Here is an 18912-nt window from a genome sequence, read left to right on the forward strand (position 1 = left end):
TTTAAATCTATAACATATTTTAATTTAATTTTTGCATAAGGTATGAGGTTTAGGTTAAGATTCATTTTTTTGTCTATGAATGTCAAGTTGCTGTAGCATTTGTTGAAAAGACTACCCTTCCTCCATTGAATTACTTTTGAACCTTTGTCAAAAATTTGTTGTGCATATTTGTGTGGTCTATTTGTGGATTCTAGATTCTGTTTTATTGCCTTATGTGTTTATCTGGCAACCAACATCACACTGTCTGGATTATTGTTGTTTTATAACAAGCCTTGAAATCAGGTAAAGTGATTTCTTTTACTTTGTTGTTCTTTTTCAAAATTATGTTAAGTAGTATTATTCCTTTTCCTTTACATTTAAGTGTTAGAATAATTTTGTCTATAGGTACTAAAGAATTTGCTGGGATTTTGATAGGATTTATATTAAAACTATATCAATTTGGAGAGGGTTGACATCTTTACTAAGTTGAGTCTTCCAATCCATGAACATGGTATGTCTCTCCATTTATTTAGATCTTCTCTGATCTCTTTAATCAGTCTTTTATGGTTTTTAACATACAAATCCTATACATGTTTTGTTAGATTTACACCTCAGTATTTCATTTTTGAGCAACTGTAAATGGTATTGTATCTTAAATATCAGTGTCCATGTGTTTATTGCCGGTATATAGAAATGTAATTGACTTTTGTATATTGATCTTGTATCCTGTGACCTTCTGAACTTAATTATTTGTTCTAGGAGTCTTTTTGGTACAATTTTCTTTTGTTTCTGCTTTTGTAACATCCATTGTATTTCCCATGTAGACCATCATATTACTTTTATTTCTTTCTTTCCAATCTGTATGCCTTTTCTTTCCTTTTCTGAACTTACTGCACTAATAAGACCTTCCCATGAGATGATGAATATGAGTAATGGGAGCCAACATCCTTGCCTTGTTCCCAGTGAAAGCATTCAATGTTTGTTAGGTGTAGGCTTTTTCTGAATATTCCTTATAATGAGGAGGAAATTTTTTTTCTATTTTCATTTTTCTGGAAGTTTTCATCATAAATAGATGTTGAATTTTGTCAAATTCTTTTTTGATATCAATTGCTATGTGATTTTTTTTTTTATTCTGTTGACATGGTGTGTTGCACTGATTGATGTTTCAATTTTGAATTAGCATTACATCCCTGGATTAAACCCCATGTGTTTGGGGTATATACTTCTTGTTGCATATCACTGAATTGCTATCTTGTAAAAGACTTTTATATCTATGTTTCTAAAGTGCATTCGTAGTTCTTTATTTAGTCATTCTTATGATGGTTGCTTTATAGTCTTTGTTGGTTATTCTGGCATCTCTGTCTTGGTATTGATGTGTGTTGGTTGTCTTTGTTCACTTGATGAGCTTGTTCTAGTTCTTGGTATGATGAGTGATGGTTCACTGGAACCTAGGCATTTGGAATGTTATGTATGAGGCTCTGTATATTATTTGGACATTTTGTTTTTGATGATTTTCTGTGACATGACTCTGGTTGGGAAAGGGGGGTTGCTGTCTCTTTACTGCCAGGTGGGGTTAGAAGTTTAGGCTCCACACTGGGCCTCTGTTGACACCATGTGGGGAGGGCTCCTTCTTACTGCTGGGCAGGAGTGAGAGTTCTAGTCCCTCATGGTCCCCACTAATAGTACCTGGCTTGGGGGAGGAGAATGAGATCCCCTTGGTTCCCACTGACTCTGCAGAGTTGGGGGATGCTTGTTACCAGCAGGTGGAGAGGGAAGGCTTGGCTCACTCTGGGAGTGGGTGGGTTGATTGGGGGCCCCTTCACAGCCTGGGGTGGGGGTGGAGGTCTGGCCTCTCTACTTGGCCTTTGCTGGTGTGGGTGGGGTTGGGGCACAGTTTTCAGTGTCTCTGGCCTGGAGTAGGTAAGTTATTGTCTGAAAGTTTTCTTCTTGTGAGGTTGCCCAGTCCTGGGCCTTTGGCTGAAGAGAGCTGCTTTTGTTGTGTTTTCCTTTGGTCTGTGCCTATTGGTATTGCTGACTTGCCCACTTCTCAAGCACTCAGTCTGGCATATATGAGGCTAAAGAAACCTCAGGAACTCACCTTTATGTCATTTCTTGGTTTCAAGATTTCTGCCTTCTTCCCTCTGACTTTTAGTCTTGGTTGTTTGATGTGTAACATCCAGGACTTTCAGCTGTGTTCAGCAGGAGGAATAGGGAAAAATACTTCTCCATCTTCCCAGAAGTAGAGTCTTCACAATTGTCACTGAAAATCTAGTTTTTTTTAAGAGTACATTTAAGTCACATTTTGATAATCAAGATAAATTCGTTAAGATTTTTATATAGCCTTTACAGGACACTGAGGTACTTTGTATGATCCATATTCCTATTAGCTTTTATACTTTTGATTTCTGGCTATTTAAATTATTTTGTTGGCTAGAGCTTATTGACATATGATCTGTTCTTGACACTAATGTTTACTGCTGCTTGGGCCTTGAGGGTTTTGAGATTGGATGTGAATTTCACGTGGAATCTTTATAATGTGGATGAGCTACTTCGTCTTTTTTTTTTTTTGATCAGAAATGAATGCTGAGTCTTATCAGATGGCAGCTTGCTTCCTGTGGGAAAGGTTTTGTACTTTAGTCTGTGGTTATTAACTTGCATTGGCTTAGATGCTGCTGCCAATCCAATGGACGGAGCTAATGCTGAGCCCTTGGTTAGAAATGCAGTTGTCCTTAGGAACGTCGTGTGACAGTGGCTTACAGAAGTAACATAGCTCTTTTTGTCTTACGTATACATTCCAGGGTAGGCACTTTATGGTGGTGCAGCAGGTGTGATCCATGAAACCCTCAGCTGTCTCCATCTAGCTCGCCACCTGTGTCCCTAGTGTGTTGCCTTCATCCTCCTAAACCAAGATGGTAGGTGGAGATCTGGCTGTTATGACTGTGTTCCCAACAACAGCAGGAGAAGAAGGGAAGAGGGACAAGCTGTTTTGTTTTTTAAATTTTAACCTTCATTTTAGATTGAGGGTACATGTGCAGGTGTGTTACGTTGATATACTGTGTGATACTCAGGTTTGAGGTACAATTGATCCCATAACCCGGGTACTAAAGCATAGTACCCAGTAGCTAGTTTTCAACCTTTGCCTCCCTCCGTCCCTCTCTCCTCCTTTTTGGAGTCCCCAGTGTCTGTTCTTCCCATATTTATGTCTATATGTATCCAATGTTTAGCTTCCACTCATGAGTGAGAACATGTGGTATTTGGTTTTCTGTTTCTGTGTTACTTCAGTGGCCTCCAGCTGCATCCATGTTGCTGTAAAGGACATCATTTCATTCTTTTTTATGGCTGCATAGTATTCCATGGTGTATATGTACCACATTTTCTTTATCCAGCCCACCATTGATGGGCACCTGTGTTGATTTCATGTCTTTTATTGTAAATAGTGCTGCGACGTACATGCACATGTATGTGTCTTTTTGGTAGAATGATTTATTTTCTTTTGGATATGTACCCAGTAATGGGATTGCTGGATTTGATGGCAGTGCTGTTTTAAGTTCTTTGTGAAATCTCCAAATTACTTTCCACAGTGGCTGAACTAATTTACGTTTCCCACCAGCAGTGTATTCCCACCAAATGTTCCCTTTTCTCCACGGCCTCACCAGCATCTGTTGTTTTTTGACTTTTTAATAGTAGCCATTCTGACTTCTGTGAGATGGTATCTCATGGTGGTTTTGATTTGCATTTCTCTAATGATTAGTGATGATGAGCATTTTTTCATGTTTTTTGGCTCCTTGTATGTCTTCTTTTGAGAAGTGACTGTTCATGTCCTTTGCCCAGTTTTTAATGAAGGTTATTTGGTTTTTGCTGGAACAAGCTGTTTTTAAGGAACATTTCCAAAGCTTCCACATGACCTTTCAACTCATGTCTCCCTGGCCACATCTAGCTGCATGGGAGGCTGGAAAGTATGGTCTTTATTCCAGGTAGCCAAGAACCCCAATGAAAATAAGGGTCTCTCTTGTCAGGCCAGCAGTGGAGCAGGGCTACTGGGGACAGCCAGCTGATAGCTGGGTGACTCTGCCACAGCTGGTTCTTGCAGCACCCTGTGCCACGGCTGAGTTGTCCACGTGAGCTCCAGTCTCCCATGCTGGGGGCCGTGTGCGGGAAGTCAGGATGTGTGCCAGCGGCTTCCCAGCAGTCTTTCTTTCCTTCCTGGGATCAGCATTTGTGGCTCTGGTTGCTCCCCCATCACCTGTCACATTTTTGTGGTCCTTGGAGTTCAGTATCCTGCATTTTTCAATTCCTCAGAAAGTGGGTGCCAAGGTGGAGGCCACATGGGGGCTGTGGCAGAGCTTCATGGGAGCTACTTGGGGGCTATAGTGAGGGCTTGGGTGGGGACTGCAGTGGGGTCCTTGGTGGGGGTGCGTTCTCAGTGTAGACCTTGGCCTTGTTTAGGACACACCTCCAGGCCACAGACTCCGGTGCCAGGACTCAGGCAGCTGAGGCATAGACTTAGCCTCACTTGGCATCAGACAGAGCTGGACCTGGTCTTCCTTCTCTGAAGTTTATGTGGAAGTAACTTACCAGGGGAAACTTCAAGTGTGCCAAATTTGTTCTCCCATTGTAAAATGGGCTGTGCTCATGGAATGCTATCTGCCATGTGGAACAGAGGGGTGAGGCCCTCATGGCCACTTCCCAGAGATCATCTGGGATTTTGGGATGTGGGTAGCTATTTTCACTGTGGCTGCTCCTATGGCTCCTGAACGTGAAGGTGTCTGGGCACCTGTGCTCCTTCCGAGAAAGTCACACAGGATGGAGGCCGCTCCTGGGTCAGGGATGTAGCCTGTGCAGGAGGGACTCCCAGGGCTGTGCCCGGCAGGCTTGCGTGGCTGGGGATGGAGAGGAGGCGGAAGCATCTCAGTGCTGGGTGCCCGCGTGACTACTGCTAAGGCTCCTTGGAGGGAGGGAATGCTACTGGCACTGAGCAAGACAGGCCGCTGCGGAGGGGCTTGGAGCCAGAGGGCGCGGTGGGAGGGATGGAGCTTCTTCCCCTCTTCAGCCTGTTTCCGCGCTTGTCAGTGGGATGTTCTACCTGATTCTACGTGGGATTTAAAGTCTGCTCTTTTGCTTTTCTTTTCAAAGCAGAGTGGGAGGGGCATGGGAGGGACTGAGGGATGAGTCGGGGACCCTCACACCACATTTCTGGAACATGGTCTCTCAGACATAGGGGTGTGCCCAACAGGTCAAGGGCCAGCTGGGGTTGGGGTCAGGGAACATCCAACTGGAGGATGAGAATCAAAGTCCTACTTACTCCCTCAGTCCAGACAAGGAAACTGAGGTCTAGGAAGGGGAAAGGACTCTCCAGGATGGCATAGTTTATTTTGAAAAATCCAAACATTTATTCTTTTCTCTTGGGGGAAAAAAGAAAATGCTTGACCTACACAGCTAAGGGAGAAATAAGAAGACAAAGACCAAGAAAGAATGCCACATGGTCCCGTAGCCCGCCTATCTGTGTAAGAACAAGAGGACTCTGTGGGTACCTCAGGAGGACAGCTTGTTTTTTTAAGCCAATGTGAAAGACTCTTTCTGGGATATTGTTGGAGCAGTAGGGGGAGGGAGAGAAGCCAGGTTGGGGCCCTGGTGGAGACAGCAGTGTTTTCACAGCTGTAACCCTGCTGTACACTGAAGCACAGGCCGAGACTCAGGAGTGTGTCCAGGGAGTAGCGTGAGGAGCGCCGCAGGGAGGCTTGGGTGTTGGGGAGGCTGTGCCAGCCCTGGCTAGTGCTCCTGGAGGGAGTTGCTTGTTTGGTGGCAGTCCAGGCCTGGACGTGGGCCTACCCAGGCTCAGGGGCCCGGCACCCTTACTGGGGAGGGTGAGGTGAGGAGGAGTGGAGGGAGGGGGCCCTGCTGTCTAACCCGGGCCCTTCTCTTCTGTCCAGGAGCGGCTCCTCATGAGCCTCCTGCCCCGGAACGTTGCCATGGAGATGAAGGAGGACTTCCTGAAGCCCCCTGAGAGGATTTTCCACAAGATTTACATCCAGAGGCACGACAATGTGAGGTAGGGCTGGTGCTGACCCGGCACAGCGGGGAGCCTGGGAAGCTGAGGTGTGGAGATAATGGTGAAGGTGGGGAGGTGATGACAGAAGTGGGGAAGGGATGGATGGAGGTGGGGAAAGAATGGGGGTGTGGAGGTAATGGTGAAGGTGGGGAAGTGATGATGGAAGTGAGAAGGTGATAGGTGGAGGCGAGGAGGTGATAGTGGAGGTGATGGTGGAGGTGAGGAGGTGATAGTGGAGGTGGGGAGGTGATGGTGGAGGTGAGGAGGTGATAGTGGAGGTGGGGAGGTGATGATGGAGGTGTAGAGGTGATGGTGAAGGTGAGGAGGTGATGATGGAGGGGTGGAGGTGATGGTGGAGGTGATGGCGGAGGTGAAGGGGTGATGATGGAGATGAGGTGATGGTGGAGGTGAAGGGGTGATGGTGGAGGTGGGGAGGTGATGGTGGAGGTGAAAGGGTGATGATGGAGATGTGGAGGTGATGGTGGAGGTATGAAGATGATGGTGGAAGCGTGGAGGTGATAGTGGAGGTGTGGAGGTGAAGGGGTGATGGTGAAGGTGTGGAGGTGATGGTGGAGGTGAGGAGGTGATGGAAGTGTGGAGGTGATGGTGGAGGTGGGGAGGTGATGGTGGAGGTGTGGAGGTGATGGTGGAGGTGGGGAGGTGATGGTGGAGGTGAAGAGGTGATGGTGGAGTTGGGGAGGTGATGGTGGAGGTTAGGAGGTGATGGTGGATATGGGGAGGTGATGGTGGATGTGTGGGGGTGATAGTGAAGGTGAGGAGGTGATAGTGGAAGTGTGGAGGTTATGGTAGAGGTGGGGAGGTGATGGTGGAGGTGGGGAGGTGATGGTGGAGGGGGGAGGTGATGGTGGAGGTTAGGAGGTGATGGTGGAGGTGAGGAGGTGATGGTGGAGGTGAGGAGGTGATGGAGGTGGGAAGGTGATGGTGGAGGCGGGGAGGTGATAGTGGAAGTATGGAGGTGACATTGGAGGTGAGGAGGTGATAGTGGAGGTGTAGAGGTGATGGTGGAGGTGGGGGGTGATAGTGGAAGTGTGGAGGTGATGGTGGAGGTGTGGAGGTGATGGCAAAGTTGGAGAAGTGATGATGGAAGTGAGGAGGTGATAGTGGAGGTGTGGGGGTGATGGTGGAGGTGGGGAGGTGATGGTGGAGGTGTGGAGGTGATAGTGGAGGTGCGGAGGTGATATTGGAGGTGTGGAGGTGATGGTGGAGGTGGGAAGGTGATGGAGGTGGGGAGGTGATAATGGAAGTATGGAGGTGATTTTGGAGGTGAGGAGGTGATAATGGAGGTATGGAGGTGATGATGGAGGTGGGGGGGTGATAGTGGAAGCATGGAGGTGATGGTGGAGGCGTGGAGGTGATGGCGAAGTTGGAGAAGTGATGATGGAAGTGAGGAGGTGATAGTGGAGGTGTGGGGGTGATGGTGGAGGTGGGGAGGTGATGGTGGATGTGATGGTGGAGGTGAGTAAACTGATGATGGAAGTGAAGAGGTGATGGAGGAGGTGAGGAGGTGATGGTGGAGGTGGGGAGGTTATGGTGGATGTGATGGTGGAGGTGAGTAAACTGATGATGGAAGTGAAGAGGTGATGGAGGAGGTGAGGAGGTGATGGTGCAGGTGGGGAGATAGGGGGAGTGTGGACAAAGGGTCTCAGTTGTGAAGGGAGGAGAGGGCAGATGTGGTCAGGAGGTTCAGGTGGACATCTGCCTAGCAGGGAAACAGGTCCTACGTGTAGGGGGCTCTTGGCTTCTTGGGTGATGCATGTTACAGTTATCTTTCCAATTTCTTATTTCAGTATTCTTACACTTCGTCTGTTGACTGGAGAGGGTAAAAAATCTGTCCCTAAACCTGGCTTTGAGCAGTGACATTTTGGGCTCAGAATTTGCCATGTCAGAATAGTAGCTGAGCATTATGCTAGTTGTTGCTGGGTCTGGTATATGTGTGCTCTTCTGTCTTACTCTGTTCATTTCATGACAGCCCTAGGAGGCAGGGATTGTTCCCATTTTATAGGTGAGGAAACTAAACCTTCAAAGTGAACCAACTTGCTTTAGACGCTCTGAGGTTTGCTTGTTTTTTTTTTTTTTTTTTTAAAGATTCTGTTTAAAAGTATTTATTTTATTAAATTGTGGATTCCACTTAAAAATACTTTTCATGCAAGCATAGTGTGCTTAGAATGGTTTGAGTGTTGCCTATTTGGGATTAATGCTTTACATAAATATCACTCAGGTAGGAGATGGTGTTTGAGGGACCTGAAACACTTTTCCTTTTCTGCTGTTTTTTGCTGGTTCTTCTGGATGTTGGTGTCAGGCCTCTCTGCCCATTTGGCCTCTGAAGACACAAAAGGTCAATAGAAACTCTCAGTCCTTCTTATGTTGAGCACCACAGACTGGGTCCCTGCAAACCAACACTCATTCATGGGAAATGAGTTGAGGTTTGTGGGTCCATCAGAGTCAGTCATCCTTGTGTGCCAAGCCAGTATGGCTAATTGCTGTCTGGTTGAGAGCTCAGCAGTCACTGTTCTGAGCACACGTGTTCACTGCCCATTGTCATGCTATTAAGTAAGGACCAGTGTTGTTCTCCTTCTGCAGAGGAGGATGCTTAAGCAGTGTGGGGTGAAGGCCCAAGTGGGTGGAAAGTAGCTGAAGAGCCAGCATTTGAGCCCAGCATGACTGCAGAATTTATGCTGAGAACCTCTCTGCTAGATACTTGGTTCTGTTTAATATCATCATGCTTCTGTGAACTGCTGGCATTGTCACCTCCATTTTATAGATGAGGAAATTTAGGTTCAACAAAGTGAAAGGTATGCAGGACTCCCTGGCCAGTGAGTGGCAGGCTGGGACAGGACCTGGGATTAGCTGACACTAATATCTGCCTTGACTTTTGTCATTTCACTCGCTGCCTCTTGTTACAAAATAAGGACATGACACACTGACCCAGTCCCCTGATGAGAAGAACAGACCACCAGAATAATTCCTGGAATACCTCGAGGGGAGCCAGAGCCTCTCCATACTGCAGGAAAGGCATCAAAAGTCAAGAGCCTTTTGACAGCTAGAGCTGGCAGACATCACTGACCCTGTCCCCTGCTCAGCATAGAGTGAACTGATGAAGAATCTCAGCTCTAAGCTTCTCTCTGGGGAGAGAAAGAGTCAGTGTGACCACTGCCCCAACTTTTATGGGGCTGCCTGAAGAACAAGCCTCTGTCTCTCCCCTGGATCTCTTGATAGGTCTTGTACAGTCTGGCCAGGAGAGAACAGAGGTGGTAGTCTGGGGTGATAGATACCATAACTTCCCCCTACTCACCCCCTTCTCAGCACAGAATGAACAGACAAAAATAACAGCTGCCTGCTTTTCCCTCAGGAGAGAAAGGGTTGGTAAAGCACCAGAATCTGTGGCTGATTGGTGAGAGTCTCCTCCTGTACAGGACCAGTCCATGAAGACTGGGAGAGGTACCTGCTTTGTCTAAATCTCAGACACCAACACAGAGAGTTAAGGAAAGTTAAGAACCAGGCAAAGATGTTCCAAACAAAGGAATGAGATAAATATACGGAAACTGAGTAATGAAACAGAGTTATATAATTTACCTGATAGACAATTTAAAATAACTCCCATAAAGATGCTCATGGAGGGCAAAAGAATAATGCATGAACAAAGTGAGAATTTCAACAAAGAAATAGAAAATATTAACAAGTGCCAGAGAGCATGGAGCTGAAGACCACAATTACTGAACTGAAAAATTCACTAGAAGGATTCAACAGAAGACTAGATCAAGCAGAATAAAAGATCAGTGAACTGGAAGACAAGTCACTGCAGTCACTGGAAATAATTCTGATAGAGGGGCAAAAGGAAAAAGGAATGGAAAAGACTGAAGAAAGCTTAAGAAAATTATGGGAAATCATTAGTGGACCAATATACACCTTATGGGAGTTACAGAAGAAGAGTGAGCAACAGAACCAGAAAGCTTGTACACACAACGCATACACATTATATATATATTTTCATCATATATTACATATATGATGTAAAAATATATTATTAAATATGAATATGTATACACACAATGAAAATTTCCCAAATCTGGTTAAAGAAATGGACATCCAGCTACAAGAAACTGAGATGACACCAAGTAAGATGAATACCCCAAAATTCACACCTAGATACATTTAACCAAATTCTCAAAAGCCAAGGACAAAGGGAGAATTTTGAAAACAGAAAGGAAAAAGTGACTTGTCACATACAACAGAACCAGCGTAGGATAATGGATTTTCCAGCAGAAACCTTGCAGGCCAGAAGGGAGTGGGATGATATGTTTAAAGTGCTGAAAGAAAATAACTGCTGAGCAAGAATACTATGCCTAGCAAAAGTCTCCATAAAAACATGAAGGAATAAAGACCTTCCCAGACAATTAAAAGCTGAGGAAGTTCATGACTAAACCTGCCTTACAAGCAAGGCAAAAAGGAGTTCTTACATTGAAATGAAAGGATGCAAAACAACAACACAATAGCATAAGAAAATACGATACTTATTGGTAAAGTTTTATACATCAACAAATACAAAATACTGTATTACTGTAATTGTAGTGCATAAATCACTTTTTATTCTAGCATAAAAGTTAAGAAAACAAAAGTATTAAAAATAAATAACTGGAAAGTATGTTAAAATATATACTATATGAATAAATAGAAACTGTGACAACATAAAATAAATTATGAAGAAGTTAAAGTGTAGAGTTTCTGTATGTAATTGAACTTAAGTTGTTATCAGTTCAAAATGGACAGTTATAGTTTTTATAATCACTGAGGTAACCACAAAGAAAAAAAATGGCTATAGAAACTACACAAAGGAGAAAGAAAAAGGAATCAGAGCACATCAAAGCAAAAACATTAACATAACACAAAGGAATGCAGAAAGAGAGGAAAACACAAATAAAGAACTCCGAGACTAATAGAATACATTTAAGAAAGTTGCAATAGTAAGCCATTCCCTATCAGTACTTAAAGTGTAGATGGATTAAACTCCCCAGTCAAAACACATAGCATGGCTGAGTGGATAAAAACAAAACCAAAACCAAGCCTAACTATATGCTGTCTATTTAAGGATGTACATAAACGGACAGTGAAAGGATGGAAAGAGATAGCTCATACAAATGAGACCCCAAATAGAGCAAAGATGGCTGTGCTTGTATCGGAAAAAAGGGACTTTAAGTCAAAAACTGCCAGAAGAGGCAAGAAGTCTTTATTATGATAAAAGGGTCAGCTCCCAGGAAGATAAAATAATTGTAAATATATATGCATTCAGCATAAAAGCACCTAAGTATATAAAACAAGCATTGACAGAACTGTAAAAAGAAATAGACCACAAAACAATAATAATAGGTGACTTCAGTAGTCTATTTTTGATAACAGACAGAGCATCCAGACAAGATCAAAAAGAAAGCAGAGGATTTTAATAACACTATAGACTAAATAGACCTAACAGACATATAGGGGACATTACAAAACTCAAAAAGCAGAATACACATTCTTCTCAAGTGCACATGGATCTTTCTCCAGGAAAGGTCATATGTTAAGTCACAGAACAAGTCCTTACAATTTCAAGAATTATATCAGGTATCTTTTCTGATCACAGAGGGATGAAATGAGAAATTAATGGCAGAAAGAAAACTGAAAAATTCATAAATGTGTTGAAATTAAAAACACATTCTTGAACAATTATGGGGTCAAAGAAGAAATAAAAAAGGAAATTAGAAAATACCTCCAGGCTGGGCATGGTGGCTGACACCTGTAAGCCCAGCACTTTGGGAGGCCGGGGTGGGAGGTTTGCTTTAGGTCAGGATTTCAAGACTAGCCTAGACAACATAGTAAGACCTCATCTCTAAAAGAAAATTTTTAAGTTAGCCAGGAATGGTGGCATGCGCCTGTAGTCTCAGCTACTCAGGAGGCTGAAGTGGGAGGATTGCTTGTGCCCAGGAGGTTGAGGCTGCAGTGAGCTATGAGCACACCACTCTACTCCAGCAGCCTGGGTGACAGAGAAAGACCCTATCTCAACAAAACAAAACAAACAAACAAAAAAACCTGAAAATACCTTCAGACAAAGGAAAATGAAAACACAACATACCCAAACTTATGGGATGGAACAGAAGCAGTAATAAGAGGGAAGTTCATAGCAATAAGTGCTTACATTAAAAAAGAAAGAAGATCTCAAATTAACAATATTAACTTTGCACCTCAAGAAGCCACAAAAAAGAAGAACATATTAAGCCCAAAGTTATTAGAATGAAGGAAATAACAGAGATGAGAGCAGAAATAAATGAAATAGAAAATAAAAAACAATATTAAAAAATCTACAAAACCAAGAGTTGCTTTGTGAAACATAAATAAGATTTTGACAAGTTCTTAGCTAGACCAATAAAAAAAGAGAAGACTCAAATAAAATTGTAAATGAAAGAAGAGATATTATAACTGAGGCCACAAAAATGAAAAAGGATCATAAGAGACTACTGTGAACACCAGCAAACTGTATAACCCAGGAAAATTTGATAAATGTCAAGAAACATACAACCAACCAAGACTAAGTCATTAAGAAGTAGAAAGTTTGAACAGACCTATATATAGTATGGAGATTGAATCAGTTATCAAAACCCAACAACGAAAAGTCCAGGCCCAGATGGTTTCACTGGTAAATTCTACCAAACATTTAAAGAATTAATGGGAGTCCTTCTCCAAGTCTCCATAATTGAAGAGGAGGGAACACTTTGAAACTATGAAGCCAGCATTGTCCTGACACTAAAGGCAAACAAGAACACTACAAAAAAAGAAATTATGGGCAAATATCCCTGATAAATATAGATTCAGATTTCCTCAGCAAGATACTAGCAAATGCATCCAGGATCACATTAAATGCCTCATACACCATGATCAATTGAGATTTATCCCTGGAATGCAAGGATAGTTCAACATGCAAAAATCAATTAGTGTGATAACAACATGTTAAGAGAATACGGAATACAAATCATGTGATCATCTCAATAGATGCAGAAAAATATTTGACAAAATTTGACACCCTTTCGTGATAAAAATTCTCAACAAATTAGGATAAAAAATCCCCTCAACAAAATAAAAGCTATGTATATGACAAGCCCACAGCTATGATCATACTCAATGATGAAAAACAAAAAGCCTTCCCTCTAAAATCAGGAACAAGACAATGATATCCACCCTCACCACTTCTATTCGACATAGTACTGGAAGTCCTGCCCAGAGCAATTAGAGAAGAAAGAACAGCAACAAAAAAAGGCATCCTAAATGGAAAGGGGAAAACTAGGAAGCAGGGGGAAAACTAGGAAGCAGAAGGAAAACAGGCAACCCACGGGAGGGGCAAGTGAGAGTCTTTCTGCAGCCCACTTTCCCACTGGAGATCCAGGTGATGGTAGGGCACCTTGATCCTCCCAAGTTTTGAATCCATCTTAGAAAGCAGCTGGGAGGCTGTAAGCAGGAACTGCTCCAGGGAGGGAACTTGCCCTGGGTCCCACACCGATTCTGCAACCTATGTGGCTACAGCAAGGTGCCATTTTTAAATCCTAGCTTTTAGCAGAGTGTGCATTGTTTTGGGATCCAGCAGTGCCAGTCCTAGGCATTCAGGAAACTTGGGCTATTTGCTTGTGGAACTGGAGCAAAGCAGGGGTGGGCTCCTGCAGCTGTAACTGAGAAGCAATCATGGTGTGGTCTGTAGCCACTGGCACTGGGAAGCAGGCACCACTCCTGGGGCTTAAGCAGGATGTGAATTGCTATGGAGTCTCGGTCTTGAGTTGGGTGCGGGCTCGTATGGCCTGGGGCCGAGTTGCAGGCTAGGCATGGACTGCCTAGGTCTGAAGGGTCAGCTGTGATAGGTGGGACTGGGATGAGAGAGGGATGTGTTTACCCCATCTGCTGGCCAAGGCTGTGACTGCTGGGGCTGACCCCACTTTCCCCTTGGCAGGACCAAACTCTTAGAATTTGATAAATGAATTCAATCAAGTTGGAGAATAGGAAATCAATGTACGAAAATCAGTAGCATTCCCATACACTAATAATGTACTAGCTGAAAAAGAAGTCTAGAAAGCAATGCCAATTACAATAGCTACAAAAAATAAATTTAACCAAGGATGTAAAAGATTTCTACAATAAAAACTATAAAACAATGATGAAAGATATTGAAGAGGACACATAAAAATGGAAAGACATTTCACATTCATGGATTGGAAGAATATTATTAAAATGACTGTAATACCCAAAGTGATCTACAGATTCAGTGCAATCTCTATCAAAGTATCAGTGATGTTCTTCACAAAAATAGAAAAAAAATTCCAAAATTCATGTGTTACTACAGAAGACCCTGAATAGCCAAAGCAATCTTGAGCAAAAAGAAGAAAGCTGGAGGCATTACATTACCTGGCTTCAAGATATACTACCAAGCTATATTAACTAAAACAGCATGGTACTGGTATAAAAACAGACATATAGACCAATAGAACAGAATAGAGAACCCAGAAGTAAATCCATGTAATTTTAGCCAACTGATTTTTGACAAAGGTGCCAAGAACATACATTGGGGAAAAGACAATCTCTTCAATAAATGGTGCTGGGAAAACTGGATATGCATATGCAGAAAATGAAACTAGATCCGTATCTCTTACCATACACAAAAATAAACTCAAAATGGATCAGACATAAATGTAAGACCCAGACTATGAAATTTCTGGAAGAAAACATAGTGGAAATACTTCTGGATATTGGTCTGGGCAGATGTTTTATGGCTAAGACCTCAAAAGCACAGGCAATAAGATAAAAACTAGAGAAATGGGATTATATCAAACTGAAAAGTTTCTGCACAACAAAGGAAACAATCAACAGAGTGAATAGACAACAGAAGGATAGGATAAAACATTTGTAAACTATTCATTTGACAAGGGATTAATATCCAGAATATACAAGGAACTCAATAGCAAGAAAACAAATAATCTGATTTTAAAATGGCAAAGCATCTGAATAGGCATTTCTCAAAAGAAGACATCCAAATGGCCAACAAGTATGTGATAAAATGGTCAGTATCACTAATCATCATGGAAATGCAAATCCAAACCACAATGAGAATCATCTCACCCCAGTTAGATTGGCTATTATCAAAAAGACAAAAAAGCAAATACTGATGCGGATGCAGAAAAAAGAGATCTCTTGTACCAGTTGGTGGGAATGTAAATTAGTACAGCCATTATGGAAAATAGAGTGGAAGTTTCTCAAAAAGCTAAAAATAGAACTATCATATGATCCAGCAATCCCAGTACTGGGTATATATCCAAAGGGAAATAAACCAGTATGTCAAAGAGATATGTGCTCTCCCTGTTTATTGCAGCACTATTCACAGTAACATAGATGTGGAATCATCCTAAGTGTCCAACAGCAGATGAATGGATAGAGAGAATGTGGTGTATTTACAGGATGGAATACTATTCAGGCATTAAAAAATGAAATTCTGTCATTTGTGTCAACATGGGTGTTCCCAGGGGATGTTATATTAAGTGAAATAAGCCAGTCATTGAAAGATAAATACTGCATAGTCTCACTTTTATATGGAAGCTAAAATAGTTGATCTCTTAGACGTAGGCAGTGGAATAGTGGTTACTAGAGGCTGGGAAGAGTAGGAGGAAGGAAGCCACAGGGAGAGATTGGTTAATGAGTACAAAATTACAGGTAGATAGGAGAAATAAGTTCTATTGTTCTATAGCATGTAGGGTGACTATAGTAAACAATAATTTATTGCAATTTTCAAGTACGTAGAAGAGACGATATTTGAATGTTACCAACACAAAGAAATAATAAAAATCGGAGGTGTTGGATATCCTAATCACCCTGATTTGATAACTGCATGTTGTATACATATGTTGAAGTGTCACACCATAACCCATAAGTATGTACAATTATGTGTCAGTTAATATATATATGTGCATATATACAAATATTTATACAACATACACACACACATATAAGTAACAAAAAAGAAGGAAATCTTGCCATTTTCAACAATATGTATGGAGCTGGAGGACATTACTGTAACCTAAGTAAGACAGAAATATCTGCATGATCTCATTTGTACATGGAAGTAAAATAGTCAAATTCATAGCAGCAAAGTAGAATGGTGGTTGCTAGGGAAAGGAGGCAGAGGAAAATGGGGTGATGTTGGTAAAAGAATACAAAATTTTAGTTAGGCAGCATGAATAAGTTCTGGAGATCTAACATGCAGCATGGTCACAATATTTAACCATACTGTATTGTATGTTTGAAATTTGCTCACATACATGTAGCTATGCAGAGGTAATGGCTATTTTAATTACCTTGATTGTGTCAATTATTTCAACCTATATAGGTTTATCAAAACATCAAATTGTACACCACATATACACATGAGTAAACACAATTTTTATGTCAATGGTATCTCAATAAAGGTGTTAAAAGAAAATGTGTTATGCACATAAAATGAAATGCTGTTAAGCCTTAAAAAAGGAAATTCTTCAATATGTGACAAAATAGATGAAACTTGAGGACATTATACAAGTGAAATAAGCCAGTTACATAAAGACTAAAATACTGCAATATTCCACTTATATGAAGTATTTAAAATAGTCAAAATCATAGAATTAAATAGTGTCATTGTGGTTATAGGGTCTTGGGGGAGGAAGAAATGGGGAATTACCAGTCAATGGCCATGAAGCTGTAGATATCTGCTGTACAATATTTTACCTATAGTCAACAATAATGTATAGTACACTTTAAAAAGAATTAGTGAACTTGATAGCTCGATTATCCAGTGTGAAGAACAGAATGAAAAAAAGGATGAAGAAAATGAAGAGAGTGTCAGGGACTTAAGGGACACCATCAAACGTATCAGTACACACATATTGAGAGTCCCACAGGAGAGGAAAAAGAAAAAGGGGCAGAAAGAATATCTGAAGAAATAATGGCCATAAATGTCCCAAAGTTTTTGGAAAACGTTAACCTACACATCCAAGAAGCTGAGGGCACTCCAAGGTGGGTAAACTCAAAAAGACCCACACTGAGACATGTCATTACCAAACTGTCAAAAACTAAAGATATGAGAACAATTTTGAAAGCAGCAAGAGAAAAACGACTTATCATCTACAAGGGATCTTCAACAAGGTTATCAGCTGATTTTTCATCAGAAACCAGGGAGGCCAGAAGGCAATGGAATGGCATGTTCAAAGGTTGAAATAAAAATATAATTCTGTATCCGGCAAAAATCACAAGAGCAGCACCTGCTGTTACCACCATGCAGAATCTTCTTCTCCCAGTGTCTGTGTGCCCCTTTCCCCCTCTGCCCTTCTTCAGGACCCCCGTGACCAATCCTAGTTGACAGTACACACAGCTCCATATCTGACTTCCCTGCTTTTCCATAGTTACATGTGTCACCTTTGATGTTCTCTGCATGTTTGCCCCTTCCCTGAATAGAATGGAGTCTTTCTGAGGGCAGTGAGGTTTGTTCAAATCCTTTTTTTTTGAGACGGGGTTCCACTGTGTCTCCCAGGCTGGAGTGCAGTGGCATGCTTTGGCTCACTGCAACCTCCACCTCCCAGGCTCAAGTGATCCTCCCACCTCAGCCTCCCAAGTAGCTGGGACTACAGGTGCATGCCAACACACCTGGCTAATTTATGTATTTTTTGTAGAGATAGGGTTTTGCCATGTTGCTCAGGCTGGTCTCGAACTCGTGGACTCAGGTGATCCACCTGCCTTGGCCTCCCAAAGTGCTGGGATTACAGGCATGAGCCACCATGCCCTGCCATGAATCTTTTATTCACTGCTAAATCCCAAGCACCTAGAGCAATGCCAGCACATATAGCCCTCAATAAATATTTGTTGAATAAGCAAGTGAATAAATGAATTAGAATACTTAAAAATTATTATAAATGATTGTGAACAATCACTGAGCTCTTACTAGGGGCAAGGTATGACCTGGACTCTAGTCTTATTCCCATTTTACATGGCCGACATGCGGAACGGTTGGGTAAGTTGCTGTCAATAGTGGAGCTGGATAGTTCCCTTGGAGTCCAAATTCTGAACCCTGCTTCCCTCCTGTCCCTGCCTGCTGGCCCATCTTTGGCGATACACTGTGTTGTGAACAAAATAGGTCATTTTCCTTTACTTTGCGTTTATTTCCTATAGTGGTGCTGGGGGCGTTCTGGGTTCAGGAAGCCTCAAAGTTAGAGAAAAAGCCAAGAACACTTTGAACAAATGTGAATAAATGATTGGGACCCTGTGGAGAGATATCTTAAAGCTACAACATTTTTACAGACAAAAATATATAATTAATTTTTTTCTAATATTTTCAAAGAGCATGTTTTAATATTGCAAGAAGAGAAAACAATAGGAAACATCTTTTTAAAGTCTTATTATCTCCAGAAAACATGAAAGTTCTGCCCTGTGGGTAGACACTGTGTCATTTAGGGCTGCCCCCAATGCTGTGATAAATAGACACTCAGTACGTAGAGGCTTTGATGCAAGACAGGGTGTTTCCTGCTCTCATTGCAGACTGAGGGGGCGGCCCCTTTGCCCAGGAATTCGGGGACTCCCTCCCTTTTCATTGTGAAGCATTGACACCACACTCAGGGCCTGGGAGTTTCTTGCATTCAGCTGGCAGAAGGGGAAAATTAGGATGTGGAGGGGCCCACATGCTGAAAAGCACATCACTTCTGCTCGGTGCCGCTGGCCACATCCCAGTCACGTAACCTCCCCAAGAAGGGGAGGCAGGTCTAGTGGAGGGCAGATGGGCTTTCCCTATGTGGTGTGAGGGCTCAGCATGGGGGATGGCGAGCTCTGAATGGCCT

At 42.4% G+C, this 18912-nt stretch overlaps 1 protein-coding gene across 2 annotated transcripts in view; it reads left to right on the forward strand.

Moving 5' to 3' along the window:
- Positions 1 to 18912, forward strand: part of ADCY1 (adenylate cyclase 1) — a 147775-nt gene that overhangs the window by 30112 nt on the left and 98751 nt on the right. For both annotated transcript variants that reach the window (XM_008968790.5, XM_034964059.3), the window contains exon 3: positions 5910 to 6028. In XM_008968790.5, coding sequence (XP_008967038.2) covers positions 5910 to 6028 — 119 coding nt within the window. The remainder of the gene's footprint in view (positions 1 to 5909; positions 6029 to 18912) is intronic.

This window comes from Pan paniscus, chromosome 6, assembly GCF_029289425.2.
Source record: "Pan paniscus chromosome 6, NHGRI_mPanPan1-v2.0_pri, whole genome shotgun sequence".
NCBI lineage: Eukaryota > Metazoa > Chordata > Mammalia > Primates > Hominidae > Pan > Pan paniscus.